The 25,368-nt window shown below is 39.0% G+C and overlaps 1 protein-coding gene across 4 annotated transcripts in view; it reads left to right on the top strand.

Moving 5' to 3' along the window:
* The window catches only part of LOC126819094 (aminopeptidase O), a 55,075-nt gene that overhangs the window by 27,331 nt on the left and 2,376 nt on the right, over positions 1 to 25,368 (top strand). The window contains exons 10-14 of one of the 4 annotated variants that reach the window (XM_056100406.1): positions 3,788 to 3,851; positions 12,728 to 12,793; positions 19,687 to 19,773; positions 22,543 to 22,659; positions 23,711 to 23,797. In XM_056100406.1, the coding sequence (XP_055956381.1) occupies positions 3,788 to 3,851; positions 12,728 to 12,793; positions 19,687 to 19,773; positions 22,543 to 22,659; positions 23,711 to 23,797 (421 nt within the window). Of the gene's footprint in view, positions 1 to 3,787; positions 3,852 to 12,727; positions 12,794 to 19,686; positions 19,774 to 22,542; positions 22,660 to 23,710; positions 23,798 to 25,368 lie in introns of those variants that run through there. The other 3 variants (XM_056100407.1, XM_056100409.1, XM_056100408.1) reach the window with 3 other exon arrangements.

Raw genomic sequence — 25,368 nt, forward strand, 5'->3', positions numbered from 1 at the left:
TAAAGTAGCGAAGTCTCTAACTCAATATCATCCAAAATCTTCGACATTGAAAACACGAATTTAAATCAACATTGATGTTGTGATCTTACGGGGAAAAGATGGGCTTCTGATATCCATTAATTAAGACAAAATAAACATTTTAGCGTTGGCACACGAATCGTGTACCATGGTGCATTTCAGCGCCATTTTTAACAAGGGACTCGGAGAAAGAGGCTAGATATATTCCACAAGTCATGTCAAACGGTGACGTCATATTCTTATCTGGAGAGCATGCGCAATAAATACTATCGGTATAGAGTGGAATAACCAGACGCTAGAGATTGCCTTTCGATTGAGACTTTGGCGTATTTCGCCGAACATAACTGATTAGAAATTGCAGTAAAAACAGAAACGATTGAATGTAAATCAGTTTATATACATTCATATTACATTATTATATGCGTTGCAATCCATTTGTGTCAATTTCTAGATACAAAATATTAGCGATTTAGCTCCTTTAAGCCCCCCCCCCCCCCACACACACACACACCTCCTCCCAAAACAATTTTAATCAATCGAATTTATATCCTGAAGTATTTATATCCCAAACAATTTATATCCTGAAATGTTAACGACCCTTTAAGAAGTTTATTATTGTGTCGTCTCCATCTAATTTCCGTCTGTAACTTGTTAGAAATGAACCTTTTTTTTACAAATCAAATGACATGGGTTTATGTGGGGGGAGGAGACTTTACAAGTAAATGTCATTTACCTTCTTTTATACAATTGATCACGGAGAGGAAATTAAATATCAAAAAGAAGACGAAAGTTAGTCAAATAATTTAATGTCAACACACTTTGAGAAACACGAGATTCGTTATTTGAAAAAGGTGGCTGGAGGTCGCGTGTTCGATCCCTGCATTGGCCGAGGTCCCGTGTATACCTTCTAAAAGATCCCTTGGCAGTTGGACGTTAAACTTCGTTTCATTTCCACTGAGAAAACTTAAAATCCTACTTTTAGTTGCATCTAGTAGACACATGAAGACGGACATCTACTTTGCAGTGTGCTATGTCCGCTACTGACTCTTATTTAGAATTTCAACTGTCAAGGGCTTGTTTACATGCACGCCAATAGGTATACGGGACCTCGGTTTTTCGTTATACGCTGTCTGCCTTGCTAAGCCCTCCTTCTTGTACTATTGAGACGGGGAACTTTCTCGACCAAGGCAGTGATCACTTAGCCACATCGGCTCCCCGAACTATGAAGAGAAAATGAGAGAGAAAGAGATTGAGAGAGAGAGAGAGAGAGAGAGAGAGAGAGAGAGAGAGAGATGGTCTTTAACGCCAACTCGAAACAAACTAGGTCATTTCGGGACCAACATATGGTTCAATTGTATTTCAATAATTCGCTTACGCGTAGGGGTCTTTAGCCATGGGAGGTACCCGGAGGACCCGGCGAAAACCCACGAGGTTAGACTGGCGACCCTACTCCTTGTCACGTACAACCAGGGATTCGAAACCACACCAGTTGACTCAATGGCAGGACTTATGATAAAGCTAACCATCTGCCCCCCCCCCCAAGAGAAAATGAATTGATATATAAAAACACTGTGGGGTACTGAACCGCCCGCTCTTGTCGGTCCTGATTTAAGGCATTCGTCATTTTTAGACAATTTCCCAAATGTAGAAAGGATCATTGATATTTAGAACCTTACAGAAATGAAATGGGCAAGGGGGATTTAGATCATAAGGTCTGCAGGTCCGTAGCTTTCCATTGGACGCAATACGAAGCCAACGTCCTACGTGCCAATATCAGTATGGGCACCACTCGGCAAACCTCAACAGATTCCAGTACTCTGCATCTAATCTCGGCTGTATGACCAAGTCCGCCATTAGAACTACTTTCAAGTTCCCGGATTACAATGGCGTTGTCCATGACGACTAATGACGTCATTGATGACGACGTATTTGAAGAATGTTTTTTTATACAAAATTTTCAAAGTTTGAGGCTGTTTTTCTTTCATGTTTATCCGATTTTCTTTAGACAAGGACAAATTTGCACTGAAAATTCTACACACTCTTCGAACGACGCAATTTTGAGAACTTCTTTCTAAACGCGGGCAAGTTTCCCTTATAAGTAAACCGGTGCCGCATCGCAAATGTATAGGCGTAGGTGCATATCACTTACTGTCATACAGCCGAGGCTAGATGTAGGGTTACGGAATCTGCCGAGGTTTGCCGAGTGTATGGGCACCCCATAAAGCCGAGTGACGCTGGTTGAGCGCCTACGATTCACAATTGAGATGAGATTGATTCAAGCCCGCGCCAGGCGTGATGATCTTCAAAATTCAAACACGTCGCACTGTAACCATATACCGAACTTTTCGTTTTTCTTATAAATTATTATAGGTACGCTAAAGTCGTATTCCTTACTTTTTAAAGTGTTTATTTTCGACCATTGACATATTTCCTTTCCTCAGGTGCAAACCCTATTTTCTAAAATTTTCTCGCGGCTGAGCACCCTCGAAGCGGGCCCATGTTGCCGTAAGTCGTCAAGTGTAGGTACATCGGCGCCCCCAGAAGCCCTCGCGCCCCCCCCCCCCACCGCTACGGACCTGGGTCTGTCATTGAGTCAAGTGCTAGGCGTGGATCCCAAACTTATACGAGACAATCAGTATATGCATAATGTCGCCTGCCAAATCTCCGTCACTGCTAAAGAAATGAAATGAAATGGGGTTTAACGTCCTACTGTTCTGGGCCCTGTTTCACGAAATTTTAACTAAAGATAAAATCCAAATTTTAGTAGATACATCAATTTTGATTGGCTAAGGACTAAAATCAATTTAATATTATCCAATCAAATTACTAAAATTTGGATTTTATCTTAGTTAAAATTTCGTGAAACAGGCCCCTGCTCCTAAACTGGGCTAATGAAGACAGGCATTCGCCATACAGTGTGCTATGAGGGAAATTTAGCTCGGGCAGCGGCGCTATGGCCTACTCTTATATCGAATTCCAACTGCCAAGGGATCTTTTACGTTCACGCCAATATGTACACGTGACCTCGGTTTTTCGTCTCATCCGAACGACTAGACAGCTGTCCTCGTCAGACCCTCCGTCCTGCATCATTGACAATGGGAAACCACGCCGGAAAATCTGGATGAACTTTCTCGGCCAATTCAGGGATCGAACACCCGACCTTCAGACTAGCGAGCCAGCGTCTTACCCACTTATCCACGGTGGTCCCCAAATCTAACTCAATGCCATCCATAATATTCAAAATTAAAAATGAGAATTAGAATTGGCTGATTCACAAAAGACACAGACCCCCCCGCCCCCCCCCCCCCCCCAAAAAAAATGGATTAAGGAGGTTTACATGACTGCCGTTCAATTTGGACTGTTCGCGCATTTCCCCACGTGATTCCCGCAACCAAGCAAATTATTGAAATTAAATTGAAAAAGTGAACCATAATATAAATAAAATAAAAACAAGTACGAACAATCCAAACCATAAGACCGAATTCGAAGTCCTAAAAAACGTTATAGGCAAAATAGTGTATTCAAGCAAAATAGTGTAATCAGCAAATGGACTGCTCCTCGTGTACAAAATACACGACAAACAGTGGTAACAGGTGTCCGGAAGAGTAAGCTTACCCTGCCCTCTCCACCCCCGCCCCAAATACACATTGGCTTTAATCTATTGTCTTAGTCTGCGATATCACTCTAGGTAAAGGCGGACGTTAAGCCCCCCCCCCCCTTCATATATTGTATATGTTCGCACCTTTAACAATATACGTTACTTCTCTAGGGTGACTGGTATGTCCGAAGACTATCTCTGCAGTGAATGGTTGGATTATCCAGGAATACCATTGGTAAGTGAAAATGGACGTTTTTGATTTTTGTCTTAATAATGAGTAATTGCTCCACCAATCCTCAGACATTCAGTAATTCGTCGTCGTATGTTACTAATTAACCGTCCAATCACGATTTGGGGCAATCTGACCCACTCCTCTTGGAATGGAAGTGACCCTTCTATGAACAATATGCAATGACCGTTCCGTCAGTCATGGTGATTCCTTTCCACACCATAACAGACCCACGCCCGAATCTGTCATGCTGTCTGACGTTAACGTTAGCATGACGCTCATTTACACGCCTTTAAACACGAGCACGCCTATCTGTGAAATCCAGAGTAAATCTGGACTCATCTGAGAACATTACACGCGCCCATCGACGATTGCCCCAATTTCTACGCTGCCTACACCATTGACGCCTGTTTGTCATGTGCTGGCGAGTTAATGGAGCCACAACACGCGGTCGTCGCGCATGGAAATGGGCTGCATGTAGCTGATTTCTAATCGTTTGGGGTGTTACTCGAATTCCAGTAACTTGGTACAAGTTTACAGAAAGCTGATTGGCCGTTTATCCTCGATTTCGCAGGACCTGTGTACGAATGTATCGATCCTGGGCTTGTGTAGTGGCTCTAGGACGACCTGAACGAGGTCTATCATCAACATTGTGTGTCTGTTGGTACCGGTTCCACAGTGCTGATCAAAGACTGAGTCACATTAAGCATGTTGGCTACTGCTCGCTGTGTAGAACCAATAGCACGTTGACGTTACATCATGTTGAAGACGTCTCATTGCCAACTAAACGTAACACACTAAAGCAAAGATACGCTAAACATTAAATCTTATGAAAGAACCGATAAAGAAAGCAAACATGGATAGGATAAACCAGCACGCGGCAGTTTTCATCAACCCTTACTTGAAGTGTTAAATTTGACAATGAACCCCTCCTACGTGTATGGCGCTATTGCGTTTCGCATGTGCAGCTCAGTGGTCTGTTGGAGCGATAAGTTTTTCATCTGTGAACATACTCCCTAACAATCTGATTAAGATACAGATCTATATTTCGTTTCGTTTTTTATACTTTTGATGGCCTACACTACATAAAGATCTGACAAGTTATAGCGATAGGTCACGTCAGGGGTCAAAAGATCGACTTATGACCCTTTTGACGTCAGACATTTGATTAACCAATCAGCATTGATGTTACTAGTGGATTGCCCACAGTTCCGTGAAAAACACGCCTAAAGTTCGCCGTAACAGACCGTTTCATTGGCTTATCCCTGACACCATTCAGAACACGAGTTAAATAACAACTCTTCCAGATCAAAGTGTAGTAAAGACAAGTAAAACGAAATTTTGAACTATAAAAACGAAACGAAATAGGATCTGTGTTTTAACCAGATTGACTCTCAAAGCATGTCAAGTGTCCATGACTATTTATCATATCACTACCTGCATAGGTATTAGCATTTCAATATCCCCTACTTTTTTTTTGAAGAGTATATGTCAAAAGAAATTTTAAATAATATGTGATAAAAAAGTTGACAATTTATATGAAAATATTTATTGATAAATAATGGACAACTTTCACTGATTTTATAAAATGTTTTTTATACGTCCGCGTGGAATTGTGGTCGTATAGCAGGTTCAAAAAACGTGCGTAACGAAGATTTTTTCACCACTTTCTCACCACTTTTTTCCCTCAAGCCATTCTGAGGTCTGTAGAAAACACAAAACACCATAATGTGAAGAAATCAGAGCGATTAGAGCTGTCCTTCGCTAACCACTTATCTAATCGAACTGACAGACAGCTGAGCTTATCCTACTTATGACCTTAAACAGACACTAAAATCTGGGAATCCCATTGCTGGATGCAGGTGCTGGTCTGAACAGTGATGACCAGTCTCACTGGGGCTAGGGGGGGGGGGGCACGACCCCCTTTGCCACCCCCCCCCCCCTGGATCCGCGCCTGAGCATAGATATGCGGCCACCTTTGTCAACTGCGCCGGCGTATTTTTTGTTGCCTGACAACCTATCTTGTGAAGTTACAATGGTCGAAATGCAACTATAAGAATTAATACAAGCTTAGAAAATTCCTTTTGTCACCCCACTCGATTTGCTTCATTATTTACAGGGGTTGGGGGGGGGCGAATGGTTAGCACATGTGCGCTGTATCATAAGGTTGTTATTGAGTCAACTGGCAGGGTTTCGATTGCCCGGTTGTACGTGGCAAGGAGTAGGGTCGCCTGTCCAACCTCCTCGTTGGTTTTCTCTGGGTCCTCCGGTTTCCACCCACTGCTAAAGAACGCTAAGCGCAAGCGAATTACTGAAATAAAATTGAACCATGTGTTAGTCCCGAAATGACCTAGTTTGTGTCGAGTGAACGTTAACCCCCATCTCTCTCTCTCTCCCCCAGCAAAGGAATACGAAGTCACATAACGACTTCCTCAACACGAGCTGATAACGAGGAATGTCGGTCTGTGGTAAAGCTCTGACCGTTCCTTGGACTCTGAAGATCAGACTAATCCTATTTATCACGATTCATCCACGGAGATATCAAGTCATGCGATAGTAAACGGGGCATTTATAGGTTCTACCCAACGCTATGCGCTACGAACCAAATTATTGTAGTCGTCGGCGTTATTATAGCAAAATTTAGAAAATATAAAAAAAAGTTTTAAGACGACTTCAGAGCGGACCCCATGAGGAAAAGTTATAGCATTGCGTTTTAAACAATCTGATTAAAAAAAAGATCCTATTTCGTTTCGTTTTTATAATTCAAAATTTCGTTTTACTTGTCTTTACTACACTAGGCCATAAAAAGTATAAAAAACGAAACGAAATATAGATCTGTATTTTAATCAGATTGGGGTTTAAACGCGTTAACACAGCTAGACATAAATCACAGGATCTGAAAACGGAATCAACCATATGTAGCAAAAAAAAAAAAAAAAAAATAAAATAAAAAGTAAAAAAAAGTTTGAAAATTACTTCCTAAAGAACCCATAGGAAAATGTGTAGCGTGACTTTTTGTTTAAAGAAATTCTGTAAAAAAAAATCAAATCAGTCATAATCATCGCTAAAATACATCATTCTATCGGGAATGCCATTCAAAGTATGAGATGAGAGACGCTTGCTAACCGGGATGTCTTGGGTTGGCTCCCGGTGTTGGCCGAGAAAGTCCCTCGGGGTTTCCTCCTTGTCAGTGGCGAAGAACTGGGGAGCCTGGCAAGGACAGCTGTCTAGTCGTGCGGATGGGACGAAAAATCCGAGGTCCCATGTACACACTGGAATGGCAGTAATAGAAGCCTTGATAGTTGGAATTCGATATAAGAGTAAGCCGTAACGCCACTGTCCTGGCTAAATTCCCCTCATAGCACACTGTATGGCGTATGCCCGTCTTCATTAGCCCAATCTGTGCAGAACAGTAGGAGGTTAAAACACATTTCATTTCCATTAAAAGTATATTTACGTAGAAGCGAGAAAGTAGAGCTTAAAGTTCATGAGAGGGTCCGGCCAATTTGAAAAAAACATTTGGAATGCCAGAAAGTTCATTTAGGCTAATCCAACATTTAGGCGCTAAAAATCCCTATAGACATAAAATCGAGGGTTTAAAACATAATTGTGATAAGTCACAATGCTTGATATATTGACTTATCACAATTATGTTCTAAACCCTCGAAATATTTGCTTAAAATTTACATTGAATTGCGCCATTTGGAAAAGCGGAAGAAAGAAAAAATTACTTCTGTTGTCACATAGTTTTTTTTTTGTCAGCAACTAAAGTCATAATCATATTTCATCCATTTTACCATTCTAGACAATTCCCTATTTCATTAATTGTTCTAAACATTTCTATTCTTTGTATAATATTTAAAAATAATTAAAAAAAAGGGTCCAGACAATATATTAGCTTTTCTTTTGGTAAATATGTCATTTATATAATATAATGATAAACGATGCTGAAGCGTATGTTGTTTGTCACGTAACTGGTGTCCTATTCTTTAAGATAACAAATTTGTCACACGAAAACAATAGTCTGATTAGAATACAGATCTATATTTCGTTTCGTTTTTTATACTTTCGATGGCTTACACTACATGAAGATCTGACCGGTTGTAGTGGAAGATCGCGTCAGGGTGGGTACACAAAACAAACTTGTATGTGTCCAGTACAGAAGTCAAAATTTGGTGAGAGAGCTTTTGTATACGCAGCACCAAAAGAATGGAACAAATTGCCTCTGGAAGTCCAAAATAGTCTAAACTTGGCTATATTTAAACGACGTCTAAAAACCCTGTTTTTTTACCCAAACGTTTGAACTATAATTTAAATGCTTCACTTTCCATTTGTATATTGTAACTTTGTATTCCTTTGTATTCTTTTGTTTATTCGTATAATTATACATGTATGTTTTTTATTATTATTGTTCGATTTATATAGCGCTTCATTACACGTGAAGTGTTTCTAAGCGCATATCACAAACATATACTTCAAACACACAGAAACAATCAAAATCAGGAGAACATAATTAAACACAGCTGCCTGTTAGGCGCTATTATTCAAAGGTTTATATCCAACAAATCAACCGGCTAATCTCAATATTGAACTCAGTCGAGGTATTACCTGATGAACACCTACACCAAGTAGAGTTCAAAAATAAAAACGAAGTTTAAAAGAATCAACTTCATTAACAAAAATTAAACAATCAAAAATTAAACAGATAAATCAAATTCAAACGAAACAAATAAAACAAAGAAAATGAAAAGAGCAGTTCGTTATCATTCTACATTAACAAAATAAAGGAAATCAACTTGTGAAAATTTTTTCAAAAAATAAGAGCAAAGTAACACTAATGTTAATAATTATCAAAAGGAACCAAGATCTTAATGATAAAAACATATATTTAAAGTTTCATCCAAATTGGATAAAAACTGTGGTCTCTAGAGGGTCCACAACCTTGATATACCATATCTATCTATTTCTTAATTAATTACAGGTATGTAAATTATTGTACCGGTAACCTAAATTTTATGAATATTGTTGTGATGTTATGACGATGTGCAATGCATATTGATATTGTGTTTACCTGTTTAAGATGGGTCAATAAAAATCTTTTCTTAAATATTTAGCACCCATGCCATTTAATTGGACGTACGGTATCCGAGACTTTGTTATTGACATTTAAAACATGATACCATACTGTTCACTGTTACTAAAGCGGCGTTTACACAATACAATCAGACCATACAAATGTCGGATGCAACATATGTTCCTTCTTATAGTAACTGAATAAAATGGCAGCAATAGACCCCAAGGCAACACTTCTCATCCCTGTCGTCGTGTAGTTTTGATTACGTGGGTTTCACAAAATACATGCTTCCTAATCCTATACAGAGTTATCAGTCGCGGATAGGTTTACATCCATTTTACAGGACATCAGACTTGAAGTGACCGAAAACGAGGTCTTTTCTTGTTGCCAAATCAGATACGGCATTATACATTGTACAACGTTGTCTAATGTAACGCAATTATAATCATATCTACATTGTAAAGCGCCACAGAGCAGTCAGACTGACTGAATGTTCAGCGCTATAGAAAACGATTATTATTATTATTATTATTATTATTACCCCATGACGTCTATTATTACCCTATGACGGCTATTTACCCTATGACGTCAGACATTGATTAATCAATCAGCGTTGACGTTTCTAGTTGTTTACCCACAGTTCCATGCATCGCACGCCACGAACTCGCCCTAACAAACCGTTTTATTGGTTAATCCCTCACTTCAACCAGAACGCGTGTTATATAACAACTCTGCCAGATCCTAGTGTTGTAAAGACACTTAAAACTAAATTTTGAACTATAAAAAACGAAACGAAAATCTGTGTTTTAATCAGATTGATGAAAAAAATATATATTACTCAGTATTCAAAGTTTAAAATCGATTCATATTTCTGCTAAGATTGTTCCCTGATTTATTCATTGGGCCTTCAGTTAAAATGTAGGGTTCGTTGACTTCTGAATTCAACTATTTGTTAACGAGCTTGTTTTGTATTAATGTGTGAAACTGTGAAATCAGAAATTATCACTGACGAGGTATATTTCTTTTATCAATTACTTCTATTTTTATTCTCAAACTTCCTTATTCAATAAACACATAAATCTTGTACGAGAGAGAGAAAGAGAGAGAGAGAGAGAATAACGTCCACTTGACACAAACTAGGTCATTTCGGAATTAACATATAGCTCAATTTTATTTCAATAATTTGTTTGTGCATAGGGATCTTTAGTCGCGGCGGTCGAAGAAGGAAGGCCAACTCGCGCTCTTCTAACCTATTTGCAGTTTCACGAAGTTTGAAGTTTACACAATAAAATAAGTTCTTTAAAAATCCTAAAAAATAGCATGTTACAATGTCGATAAACACCTCCTAAATAAGACGTTAAAACCCATTTCATTCATTCATTCTGTGTTACAACTCTACCCACACCTAAATTCATTCATTCTGTGTTACAACTCCACCTACAACCAAATTCATTATGTGTTACAACTCCACCCACAGCCAAATTCATTCATTCTGTGTTACAACTCTACCCACACCCAAACTCATTCTGTGTTACAGCTCTACCCACACCCAAATTCATTCATTCTGTGTTACTACTCTACCCACAGCCAAATTCATTCATTCTGTGTTACAACTCCACCTACAACCAAATTCATTATGTGTTACAACTCCACCCACAGCCAAATTCATTCTGTGTTACAACTCTAACCACAGCCAAATTCATTCATTCTGTGTTACTACTCTACCCACAGCCAAATTCATTCATTCTGTGTTACAACTCCACCTACAACCAATTTCATTATGTGTTACAACTCTACCCACAGCCAAATTCATTCATTCTGTGTTACTACTCTACCCACAGCCAAATTCATTCATTCTGTGTTACAACTCCACCTACAACCAAATTCATTATGTGTTACAACTCCACCCACAGCCAAATTCATTCATTCTGTGTTACAACTCTACCCACAGCCAAATTCATTCATTCTGTGTTACAACTCCACCTACAACCAAATTCATTATGTGTTACAACTGTACACACAGCCAAATTCATTCATTCTGTGTTACTACTCTACCCACAGCCAAATTCATTCATTCTGTGTTACAACTCCACCTACAACCAAATTCATTATGTGTTACAACTCCACCCACAGCCAAATTCATTCTGTGTTACAACTCCACCTATAACCAAATTCATTCTATGTTACAACTCTACCCACAGCCAAATTCATTCTGTGTTACACCTATACCCACAGCCAAATCCAATCTGTGTTACAACTCCACCTACAACCAAATTCATTCTGTGTTACAACTCTACCCGTACCCAAATTCAGCACAATAAGTCTGTAATCATTGACACACATTAGAGACTATTGGCAAGCAGATTTTTCCCCAGTCGTATCACGTATCCGTATCATCATGATACCGATACTTGATACGTTGTGTCAATGTAGTTTTAGAGTTTTGGCAGTTTTTGGCGCCGTGTAGTATGAGTAGCTGAGCTGAGCTTAGTTCTATTACAGCATGATAGCAAATATCTTCCAAGATCACCATCAGTATTAGTCAAGTGCCTAGCCTACGAATCAGGGGCGTGCTGGCCCCGAAGGGGCCTGGGAGGACGGGCCACGGAGGCGACCCGCGCGCCGCTGGTGCGCCGCTGGCAGAGGGGTCTGGGGGGGGTCTCCCCCCAAAAATTTTTGAAATTTGACAACGGGAAACGCGTTTTGCAAGCACTTCTGGGAGAAATCTAGGTATCATATTTTCCAAATTTATGCTGCTATTTTGACTATAAGACATACTACTGTACTACACAAGACACTCATGACAGGTCTGCTTAATATAATGCTAATACAATGTATTTCTATCCAAATAATAAATTGCATCTTATACATATCGAGGCATGAATACATGTATGAATCTTTAGTCTCTATGAGACATGATACTAACACAAAAATGCAGGAAATGCAATTATGCTATCAGCACCACCGATTGATTGAGCACTTTTGAAAAAATTTCAAATTTGAATAAAGAATAAAATTTATATACATATGCAGGAAATGCAATTATGCTATCAGCACCACCGATTGATTGAGCACTTTTGAAAAAAGGCAAATTTGAATAAGGAATAAAATTTATATACATACGTATAATGAAGAGAAAAGTACGAATATTGACAATTTAAAGCTACATAAAGTGTCAACATGAGAAATTTATATAATGGTCAAGGATATTGATAAAGACCCCTGACTAACAGACAGAATAAACTACATAATTTTCAAATTAGTGAGGGATGTATGTATGATTTTTCGCGTGCGCACTCTCAATTTTTTGAGGGGATTCCGCGTGAAAATTAGAGCTCTCAGGGGGGCCCGCTTATACGGGTGGACCTATTGTTTAATGGGGGCCTGGGAGGACACCGTCCTCCTAAACTCCCTGCCAGCACGCCCCTGCTACGAATTACTGGAGGGAGTGAAGTCGTTCGACAGTTGCTGAGCTATTAAAATTTTAAAAAAAGAATTAGTGTCGAATCTTACTAAAAAATCTTAGACTTCCGACTCGACAGCAATTTTTGGTTTCACTAATGTATCATTTCAGAATGTATTATTCCAACGTCAAAGTCTCTTTAATGTGTACGCTAGTGTGTACAAGAATCTCGGTTTTTCCTTGCCAATGATGATGAACTACTAGACGGTTTTAATTTGCCAGGACCCTCGGCCCGAGGATTTCCACCCTGCTCCACGGACGTTAAACCTTTAATTTCATTTCATTTCCACTGACGCCAGGTTGGAAACTTTAATCAAATACATATTATTTGTTTTGTTTTTTCAGCCAATTAAAAATTTCCCGGCTACAATAAAATCTAAAAACAGAATGATAATAGCTGTAAATAAAGAGGTAGGTCGATATATACAATTATATATTACTACGAGAGAGAGAGAGAGAGAGAGAGAGAGAGAGAGAGAGTTGGATGGCCGCATGGTTAGCACGTGCGTGTTGTATCATACGGTCTGCTATCGAGTCAACTGGAGTGGTTTCGATTTCCCGGTTGTATGTCCAACCTCGTGGGTTTTCTCCAGGTCCTCTGGTTTCCTACCACTGCTAAAGACCCCTAGGCGCAAACCAATTATTGAACGAAAATTGAACCATTTGTTAGTCCCCAAATGACTTAGTTTGTGTCGATTGGAAGTTAAACCCCATCTCTCTCTCATATAGTAGTCCCGAAATGACTTTGTTTGTGTCGAGTGGACGTTAAACTCTCTCTCTCTCTTTCTCTCTCTCTCTCGCGCTCTCTCTCTCTCTCGGTCTCACACTCTCGTACCTAGACCACCTTACTTCAGTGGGCCAAATTGGCACGGTACTCAGTACGGCACACTTATATTTGAGGGCCCTTTTTAGTCTTGAATATACGTCGATTTTGATAATTGATAATCAAAGCAGTCTCGAGAGGTTTTGTGCTCTAGAAAGCAATATTTTTTGAAGCTGCATTTTTTTTCAAATATTTTCTCGCGCATGGGGAAGATAACCCTGCAATTCTTCCCTGATAATAGAATAAATGAAAGTATAACAGGAAATAAATTATTAGATAATTAATGTCTTATAGTTTATTGTCGTATTCTACATCCAAATACCGTATGATGACGTATTGGACGATAAAAAAATGTTTAATCGCTGCATTTATTTGTTAACTTATTGTCTCGATCACATAAAACAATATTTTATTGGTTCTCCCGCTGTTAACCCATCATCTCTCCTTCTGTTTCCAGTGTGTAACTTAAAGACATTAATCATTATGGTCATACTCAGGTTAAGGACCCAGGTCGGTCAATTAATCTGTTTATTATCCTCTATTACATTTGAATGTTTTCTCCGTGTTCTATTGTCCTACGATGCCATTACCAGAAACTAATAGAACTATTAGTACTAATGGATTTTTAGCTGCCTGCTGGCTTGATTTGCCGAACTCTAGACCCGTGTATTCAGATGTTATCAGGAAATGTTAACTTGTCACTTTGATTTGATTGACTCGGTGAGTGTTAACGACTAACAATAGGATTGTTGGGGTTGGTTCAGGGATCAGTAGAAATGTTGAGGGTCGGCTCTGGGATCATTAGGACTGTCGAGGGTCGGCTCTGGAATCATTAGGACTGTTGAGGGTTGGTTCTTGAATCAATAAAACTGTTGCGGTTCTGTTCTGAGATCAATAGAACCTTTGATGTTTGGTTTGTTATTAGTGAATCATTGAATTATTGTTACCCAATCACAGGTTTTGGTATGTCTTGTTTGTTTTAAAAAAATTAAAAATCATTTCAAGGGATGTAGAAATACTCACATCTTTTCTTGTTCTGGAGAGAGAGAGAGAGAGAGAGGGGGGGTGGGTTAACGTCCGCTCGACACAAACTAGGTCATTTCGGGACTAACATATGGTTTACTTTTATTTCAATAATTCGCTTGTGCGTAGGGGTCTTTAGCAGTTGGAGGAAACCTTAGGACGCAGAGAAAACCCACGAGGTTGGACAGACGACTCTACTACTTGTCACGTACAACCCGGGAATCGAAACCACGCCAGTTGACTCAATGACAGACCTTAACATACAACGCGCACGCGCTAACCCTTTAGCCACACAACCCCGCTCGCTCTAATCAGACGATACAACCATGTCATTTGGTTATATATATGGCCACATCACTAATGGTTTCCCCATTGACTTTAATGTTAATTCTCGTCTCTTAGACCGGCTCTAACTTTTTCCCAAAATTTCTTTGGGTAGAACGCTTTCTGCCACAGATGGAGCAACATGTGGCAAACTCTTGCCCAAAAGCACGTATGAGGTTCACCATGAAAAACTTGAGATACACTAGCTGGAAGTAGAGACAAGTAAACATGCAATTTTCGGCCCTACATTTCAACCAAACCAACCTCTCAACTCTCGTATCCTTCCGCCTCAAAATCATGAATATTCACCAAAACCTAGCAGAAAATGTATTTTCAAACCCTTTTCTTCGATTCTACACCAAAAAGTCAACAAAAAATCGCCATGGAAAAGGGGAAAGGGAAAGAGAGAGAAAGACTAAAAATAACTTTCGCTCTACATCCGTGTCCATATTGTGGTAAAAACTAACAATAGACGATGACGATTTTTATCATTGAAATCGTTAGTGCTATATTCGACAATGTCCAGTTTGTTGATAAAATAATACGTGTGATACATTTGATTTTAATATGAAACATTATCGTTAATTGTTTTCTGTAGGTTTGTAAAGGTCATCTAGGGTCACAGGGGAAATCGGCTTATCGTTCTTATTTACTGAAGATCTTGACGTATTGGTCTAAATGTCTTCACTGGGTTTTTTTGAAAGAGACTCTCCATCACCTTACATCCTGTGTTAAAATATTTGCGATTTTATCAACAATCAAACCCTGTTCTACTCTTAGCGCGTAAGATAACCCTAAATCAGAATGTTTTGTTAAAATTGGTCCCTAAGGGCAGATTTAAATCTGTCATAATAATGTTCTTTCTTTTGTTGTGATTTTTATCTTTTTAAGGATATTCACCTGGTTTGCTGCGTCACTCTGATTACCCAATCGTGGGGGTGGGGTGGATGGCCGAAATGAAATGAAATGGGGTTTAACGTCCTACTGTTCTGCTCCTAACCTGCGCTAATCAAGACGGGCATACGCCATACAGTGTGCTATGAGGAAAATTTTGCCCGGGCAGCGGCGCTACGGCCTACTCTTTTATCGAATTCCAACTGCCAAGGGATCTTTTACATGCACGCCAATGTGAACACTGGACCTCGGTTTTTCGTCCCATCCGAACGACTAGACAGCTGTCCTTGTCAGGCCCCGTCCTGCATCACTGACAAGGGGAAACCACGACGGAAAATCGTGATGAACTTTCTCGGCCACTGCAGGGATCGAACACTGGCCGGTGTCATGGCTGCTTGCGGAATACGTCATTATAAGAAACATCGCTATGCAAATGTAGAACGCATAACCACAAAGAAAAACTGTTCGGTAACTATTTTAGTGGTCCAGTCTTCACTATTTGTCATAGAATTACTTTTTCCAATACAAACTGTAATATGTGTTGACAATTGTGCGTTTGAACCTATTTGAACTTGCGTAAGGAGTCTTAGACTGTATCAGTTGTAACGTTAAACACACAGTTTAACGTTACAAGTATAGTAACTAGTTAGCAAATAGTTGATTTAGATCTTAATGATTTAAAAAAAAGTATTTATTCAGAATTCTTATATACAACCATGAAGGGATAATATGAATAAATTGGATACAGTAACAAGCAACTTAATGCTTATATCTGTACTCGATCCCCATTATTTCGACTCAGAATGTTAAACTTGCTACCAAGTTAGATATTCTGACAACACCAGGTACAGGTGACATTTAGATGAAACTAGACGAGATTCCAGAGTTATCGTGGTTCTGTAACAGAGGCGTAGCCGTGAAATATATATTGGGAGGGGGGGGGTGCGCAGCCCTAACCCTAACCCTTTTTTAAAACCGCTAAAAAATATAAACAAACACCATGTGGCCATGCTGTCTACACAACTCGTTTGCTCATTGGCCGAGACACCGCGTACAAAGTATTATTGTTACGTGGGTGACTGAGCGGGCGATAAATATTTGGTTTAGGCGATAATGTTTTTGGGTACCTACATGCGATTCACTCTGATAAGTGGCAGAAAACAATTAACAAAATATTTCTGACAGGCTAACTAGACACAATTTTATTTTCACTTCACACGTTTCCAGGATGATTCTCTCTGTGTTTTATTTTAGCAATGTAAACCATATTGGGATATGTACAGGTTTTATACAGATAGAATCTTAACTAATCCTAATAATTGTTGTAAATAAATAGGTGTTTGGGCCTACTATGTAAATTGGGGGTGGGAAGTATATTCAGACCCCCCCCCCCCCCATGTGTGACGCCCATGCTGTAACCCTAATGATATAACAATTACAATCATACTGTAGGGACGGTTAAATCTATTTGTTAAGACCAGCTCAATTTTTGTCAAGGTTGCTGAGATGTTAGGCTAGGGCACGTGATTGTTTGCGAGATTGTAGGTTAGTGTTTTGGTAAGCATTGGGGCTAGGTCCAAGGTTTATAATTAGGGTTAGGTTTAAGAATTTGGGGGAGATATATAAAATAAACCCTCGCGGTTAGGCAGGCAACCCTTGTAACGAAATGAAATGAAATGGGGTTTAACGTCCTACTGTTCTGCTCCTATACTGGGCTAATGAAGACGGGCATACGCCATACAGTGTGCTATGAGGGGAATTTTGCCCGGGCAGCGGCACTATCGCCTACTCTTATATCGAATTCCAACTACCAAGGGATCTTTTACGTGCATTCCAATGTTTACATGGGACCTCGGTTTTTTGTCTCATCCGAAGGACTAGACAGCTGTCCTTGTCAGGCCCTCCGTCCTGCATCACTGACAAGGGGAAACCACGTCGGAAAATCGGGATGAACTTTCTCGGCCAATGCAGGGATCGAACACCCGACCTCCAGGCTAGCGAGCCAGCGCCTTACCCTCCTAGCCACCGTGGCTCCCTCCTTGTAACGAACCACGACGATTTAATATATAACACATAATGTAGTTCCTGCCGAAGCTGTCTGGGGGGTTGGATGGCTGAATGGTTAGCGTGCGCGCGCTGTATCATAACGTCTGTCATTGAGTCGACTGGCGTGGTTTCGAATCCCCGGTTGTACGTGGCAAGGAGTAGGGTCGCCTGTCAAACCTCGTGGGTTTTCTACGGGTCCTCCGGTTTTCTCCCACTGCTAAAGACCCCTACGCTCAAGCGAATTATGTAAATAAAATTAAACCATATGTTAGTCCCGAAATGACCTAGTTTGTGTCGAGTGGACGTTAAACCCCATTTCTCTCTCTCTCTCTCTCTCTCTCTCTCTCTCTCTCCCCTAAGCTGTCTCGATCAAGCCAATCTCAATTGTGCCCATTTCGGCTACAACGAATATAAAATAATTCAAATTTAATTACATCCCCTGGTGACAGTAATATCACCCTATAAAATAATCGATAATAGCTTTAGGATTTTTTTTTTATTATTTCAATGGAGTTTTTTATGTTTGACTTTGTAAATTCCAGACTAAATACAAGATTCTTTTTTGTTTTGACATATTTTTTGCATCGGCTACATTTGCTTGCACAAACCTGGACATTTTTGTAATTAAAATTGACAATTAAAATTGACAAATTCATTGCCCATCGCATGCTACCAAGCACATTGATTTATATAGTTGAACTATTTCATTATATTTAATATGGGGAGAAAACTAGTCCATGTTGAATTTGTTACACTCGATAAAGATCTGACAATAACTATTCTACCATTGTCTTGTATTATAAACACGTGGATATAATTCCGGAACATGTAAGAAAATCGAAAGTCCATATCGTTACCCCTGAAACACGCTCTTGAAAGGCTATTGCCCTTGTCCTGAATATTACATCTGACCGAATTCAATGATTAATTAAAGGAGAACAGTAGGAAATATAGGTTTCTATGATTATTTAAAGGAGAACAGCGGGACATACAGGTTTCAATGATTATTTAAAGGAGAATAGCAGGACATATAGGTTTCTATGATTATTTAAAGGAGAATAGCAGGAAATACAGGTTTCAATGATTAATTAAAGGAGAATAGGAGTAAATATAGATTTCAATGATTAATTAAAGGAGAATAGTAGGAAATATAGGTTTCTATGATTATTTGAAGGAGAATAGCGGGACATACAGGTTTCTATGATTATTTAAAGGAGAATAGCAGGATATACAGGTTTCTATGATTATTTAAAGGAGAATAGCAGGACATACAGGTTTCTATGATTATTTAAAGGAGAATAGCAGGAAATATAGGTTTCAATTATTATTTAAAGGACATGTTCCTACGATTATTTAAAATGAAATGAAATGAAATGAAATGGGGTTTAACGTCCTACTGTTCTGCTCCTATGATGGGCTAATGAAGACGGGCATACGCCATACAGTGTGCTATGAGGGAAATTTTGTCCGGGCAGCGGCACTATTGCCTACTCTTATATCGAATTCCAACTGCCAAGGGATCTTTTACGTGCATTCCAATGTATACACGGGACCTCGGTTTTTCGTCTCATCCGAAGGACTAGACAACTGTCCTTGTCAGGCCCTCCGTCCTGCATCACTGACAAGGGGGAACCAGGCCGGAAAATCTGGATGAACTTTCTCGGCCAATGCAGGGATCGAACATCCTACCTCCAGGCTAGCGATCCAGCGTCTTACCCACTTAGCCACGTAAATATATGGTTCATCATCTAATGACCCCAATGCTTGTTATTGAATTTGAAAAAAAAAAAATATCTGTTGAAACTGTAGTGTCTATCGAGTTCACAAAGTTTTCGACAAAGGGGGAAAACTCCCATACAGACAGTTAAAAAGTGTAGTCTCTGTTCGGAAATGGCGGGGGGGGGGGATAACTCAAGTGTGGGTGGTCGCGAAACCATAGGGTTCGTCATCTCATGACCACAATACTGCACACCAAATTTGAAAAAGATCCGCCAACGTTCATAGAAGAGCTGTTGATCAACGTGACGACACAATACGCCCACACTGAAATCTGGTAAAACTGATGCATAGTGCCAGGGAAAAAAAAGATGACAAATTGAAAAAAAAAATACTAGGTAAAGCTAATTCTCTCCCTTAGGAATTGATAATAAACAATGGCTACGTTCGGTTTTTTTTTTTCTTCTTTTGTTTTCAGATAGAGAATATTTATTCCACGTGTCGACATGTTTCTAAAAAGTCCAATAAAAAAAGGAAAATTGATGTGACCAGCGAGACTCACGAGGTTGTATTTCATTTAAACGACTTCAATTCATTCTCAATAACCGTGTTAGGTTGACGGGATAATTTTATTATTTTTTTTTTATTGCATTTGTAGATTTTATTTCTTTTTTTTAAAAGAAAAGATAAAATAAAAGAAATGCCTGATCAATGTTGTGCAAATAAAAAGTTTTAAAGCTTTTATTTTATTATACTGATTAAGTGTAAAATAGCAGATTGGGATTTTATCTCTTATTGTCTGAATTATAGCATTTGTTTGTTTCTTTTTTATTTTATTTTTTGTTTTTTAAATAGTTTAATTACAATAATGAGAGAGAGAGAGAGAGAGAGAGAGAGAGAGAGAGAGAGAGGGAGAGAGAGAGAGAGAGATGGGGTTTAACGTCCCCTCTCCCTCTTATTGTGTGAAAGGTGGGAATGGCCGAATGTTCATTTTAAACGACAATTTATTAGATTTAGATAATGCTAGGTTCCCACTGTCGTGCGATGCGTTACGATGGGATAATCCCTATTAGAGACTTTTGGCAAGCGTAAATCCGTATGGAATTTGTGTGTGACGTGTATTTCTCATACGTGATACGGCACACGGATACGGCAACACGTATCGAACAGCTTTCATACGGAAAAGGTCCGTATAACATTGTCGTCTTTTTACCGCCTTTTTTGCTATTTTTAGAGGCTGAAATTTTGTATCAAGGCGTTTTTATGAATCTACACACGAATGTGTATATTTTGTGTGGTTTTAAGACTGGAATTTAATCATAATTTTTGATGGGTTTTTCTCGGGATTTTCATACTTTTTCTGTCTTTCTCCATGCTGGTTGATCTACTTTGTATATTTAAGGAGGTGGAACCTTGCAAATGTAAACTTTCTGAAATGATACATCAGTGAAACCAAAAATTGCTGTCGAGTCGAAGTCGAGGATTTTTAATAAGATTCGACATAAAAAAGTTTACCGACTGTAGGCTAGGCACTAGACTAGTGACTAGTACTGATGGTGATCTTGGTAGATATCTGCCATCATGCTGTAATAGAACTATGCTCAGCTCAGCTATGCATATGCAGGCGATGCGAAAATCTGCCAAAACTCATAAACTGCATTGACTATGGCAAGCCAAAGCGGAATTAATTGCAAGACCGTTTTTCTGCATGGAAAGAGAAAAAATCGAGTATATAACAATTTTTTCATCATCTTCCACGCATTTTTTTCTGTACAAAACGACGTAAATCAATAAAGATTATTTTTTCCACTGCTGCTCTTGTATTTTGTTATAGTCAAGTCAATTATACTGTTCACAGAAATATTTTATCACTATATTCGGTTTTTATAAACAATTTAACAAAATTATTTTTCACATGTCAAGACAAAAAAATACACATGTCAAGACGAAAAAATTCATATGTCAACACTAAAAAATTCACATGTCAAGACGGAAAAAATCATATATCACGAGCACGTGACCCTTCAAGGGCACGTGACCCCAAAAACCGATGACGTCATCAACTTTGTGGGAAGAAAAAAATGTCGGGGCCGTCAGACGATAAGTTGATCGTTTCGTCAAATTTTGACGATTTACTTAGGGATCTTCGGCACAGAACAGCTGGGTCCTCAAATGAGATAAGAGACGTTGTGTCTCGTATCCTTCAGAACCCCCATTTGCAGTGACGTCATTGGTTTTTGTGGTCACGTGCTCTTGAAGGGTCACGTGGTCTTGAAAGGTCACGTGCTCGTGATATGTGATTTTTTTTTTCGTCTTGACATGTGAATTTTTCCGTCTTGACATGTGAATTTTTTTTTGTCTTGACATGTGCAAAATAATTTTGTTGAGTTGTTTATAAAAACCGAATATAGTGGTAAATTATTTCCATGAACAGTATAAATTGACTTGACTATAACAAAATACAAGAGCAGCAATGGAAAAACATAATCTTTATTGAATCTTTATACGTCGTTTTGTACAGAAAAAAAATGCTTGGAAGGTGATGAAAAAATTGTTATATACTCGATTTTTTCTCTTTCCATGCAGAAAAACGGTCTTGCAATTAATTCCGCTTTGGCTTGCCATAATTGACACAACGTATCACGTATACTGTACGGATGGGAAAAATTCAGCTTGCCAAAAGTCTCTAATGATTCTACGATCTGGTACGTGCCGATAAGACCTGATAGGATCACCACGATTAAAACCACGATTAAAACCACGATTTCAATCGTAACGCGAATCGTGATACCCCCGTCAGACCGGGGTGGCGTCCTTACTTCGCGGCTACGGCGATGGAAAATGGTTTTAAAGCGCGTTAAGATCGCCATAAGCGTGGTGGAAACACCAGCTATCGTGCTGTGGTCCCCATGGTCGCCAATGATCGCCGAGTCACGGCGTTTATTTTGGGCATGTTCAAAACAAACGCCAAGGTTCTGCGATCTAAACTGGAAAGCTATGAGAATACGAATTTTTTTCCAGTTTGTAATATTTTGGGACATTTTCGTCCGTTGTGTTCGCGTTTGCCGGCGACCTTGTGCATTTTCTGGTCGCCGTACGGTCGCAGCAGCGCAGTAAGGACGCCAGCCCGGTCTGACGGGGGCATTACGGTGGAAACCTAGCATAACTATAAATAACAAACGATATTCTATTTCCTGTTGTTTTAACCAATCAATCAATCAATCAATCAATCAGCCAACACAATACTTCAATAAAGTTCCTAATGCGTTTTACAGTTTAATGGTAGCAATGACCGAATGTGCATTTTACACGATAACTTTTTCTATTTATATAGCTAAATGCCGATCAGAAAGTTCTATTATTAGAAGAATTATTAAATAAAGACAATTTACCTGAGAATGTGTTTACCTGTCTACGTCAACAATACAATATAGATTCAACTAATGCAGAGGTATTTATAACAATTTGTGATGTTTGATATTAAAATAAGTTGTCTTGAGTTCATTTGTACCGATTATATTGCGAACAAGGCGGTAGAAATGCTTCAAATCTGATTAAAACACAGATCCTATTTCGTTTCGTTTTTTTATAGTTCAAAATTTTGTTTTACTTGTCTTCACAACACTAGGATCTCGAAGAGTTGTTATATAAGCCGCGTTCTGGTTAATGTGAGGGATTAATTAATGAAACAGTCTGTTACGGCAAGTTCTTGGCGTGCGGTGCACAGAACGGTAGGTAAACCACTAGAAACGTCAACGCTGATTGATTAATCAATGTCTGGTGTCATAGGGTCAAAAGCCGCTCGTGTGACCCCCTGACTCGACGTTTAATTACAACCGGTCAGATCTTTATATAGTGTAAGGCCATCGAAAGTATAAAAAAGAACGAAACACAGGTTATATAACAACTCTTCCAGATCCTAGTGTAGTAAAGACAAGTAAAACGAAATTTTGAACTATAGAAAACGAAACGAAATAGGATCTGTGTTTAATCAGACTGACTTAACTGAAGACTGACGACACATCATCCCTTACATCATCCAGAATGCAGGTTATATAACAACTCTTAGCTTCCAGATCCTAGTGTAGTAAAGACAAATAAAACGAAATTTTGAAATATAAAAAACGAAACGAAATAGGATCTGTGGTTTAATCAGATTGTGTGTAACCCCTCTCCATAATTTTAATATATATTTAAAGGTATGGCGGATTGGATGGCTGAATGGTTAGCGTGTGCGCGCTGTATCATAAAGTCTGTCATTGAGTCAGCTGGCGTGGTTTCGATTCCCCGGTTGTACGTGACAAGGGGTAGGGTCGTCTGTCCAACCTCGTGGGTTTTCTCTGGGTCTTCCGGTTTCCTCCCACTGTTTAAGACCCTTACGCGCAAGCGAATTATTAAAATAAAATTAAACCACATGTTAGTCCCGAAATGACCTAGTTTGTGTCTAGTGGACGTTAAACCCCATTTCTCTCTCTCTCTATTTATTTATTATTTATTTAAAGGTATATCATCGAATGTGTGAACTTATAATAAAACATAAATACACCAAATATTTTCCTGAGATTGAGCGGTTCCTAAAACAACACCAGGTAAGGCCCTGAGTTCTAAAAGCATTCTCGGACTTAAAAGAAACACGAGGTAAGGCCCCGAGTTCACAGAGCATTCTCGGACTTCAAACAACACCAGGTAAGGCCCCGAGTTCACAGAGCATTCTCGGACTTCAAACAACACCAGGTAAGGCCCCGAGTTCACAGAGCATTCTCGGACTTCAAACAACACCAGGTAAGGCCCCGGGCTCACAGAGCATTCTCAGATTAAAGGTAAGAATTTGTTCAAAACTGTTCGCCATATTGTAAATAACGAATAGCCATTTATAAAACTTTTTATAGTTTTAATGTATCAAATACATCAATAAGAAACTATGTGCAAAGTTTTGTGTTTCTGGATCAAAGATATTTCTCATAAACAGTGATTGGGGGATCACGGTGGCTGGGTGGGTAAGACGCTTGCTCGCTAGCCTGGAGGTCTCAATTTCGATCCCTGCATTGACCGAGAGAGTTCATCCAGATTTTCCGGCGTGGTTCCCCCCTGTGATTGAAGCAGGACAGAGGGCCTGACAAGGACAGCTGTCTACTCTTTCAGATGGGACGAAAAACCGAGATCCCGTATACACATTGGCGTGCACGTAAAAGATCCTTTGAAAGTTGAGTAAATTCTTAACTTAAGTCTGAGAATGCTTTGTGAACTCGGAACAAGATCTATACAAACAAGAGACTGTCGTGATGCTCGATTGAACGTTCAGGAATTGAATTCTGTCAAACCCAAAAATAGTGACAATAGAGTAAAAACGGGAATTTGGGCTAGAACGCATGCTGAAACATATTCGTTGTGTTTAAAGGGCCATTATCGGAGATTAGATAAAGAGCTGGCTGTTCTCATTATAATAGTAAAAAACTAGATAATGTAAAGGCAATTTGTGGAAAATTTCAGTCAAATTTCCACTTTGAACCGAGATTTTAGCCTCGAACATCATTATTAAAGTTGTTACGATAAAAAACATAGTTTCGATTAATTATCCATTTTTGGATTAAATCATCAATGAGGTTGAGCAGCAAATCGAATTCAAATCCAGTAAATATCTCAGGCTATCGATGACATCGAGAGTTGATTATGGTCTGGATAAGTTAATTAATAATTTACATAGCATTTCAGGCCTAAAGTAACCACGCCAGTTGACTCAAAGATACACATTATGATACAAAGCGTACGCGCTACCCATTCGTCCATCCAACCGCCATGATAATTATTAACTCAAAATAGTGAATTCATTTTAAATTACCACGCAAAAAGTGTTTGGGTAAAAGTCAATAAAGTTGAAATGGGATAATGCACTATTTGTATAGTTTAATATACCCATATGTATTGTTGTTTTTTGGTTGTTTGTTTGGGGGGGGGGGGGGGTAAAAATACATGGTATGTGTTTACATTGTGCACTATAGAACAAACGCGCATCATTTGGGTGATAGAAATAGTAACTCAAAATACTAAACGTTTGAATAAAGGTCAATAAAGTTGAAATAGAATAATGATTATTTGTATTGTTTAATATACTCTAAATGTTTTGTAGTTTTTGGTTGTTTGTTTAAGTGGGGATAGGGAT

This window comes from Patella vulgata, chromosome 4 (assembly GCF_932274485.2).
Source record: "Patella vulgata chromosome 4, xgPatVulg1.2, whole genome shotgun sequence".
NCBI classification, from domain to species: Eukaryota; Metazoa; Mollusca; class Gastropoda; family Patellidae; genus Patella; species Patella vulgata.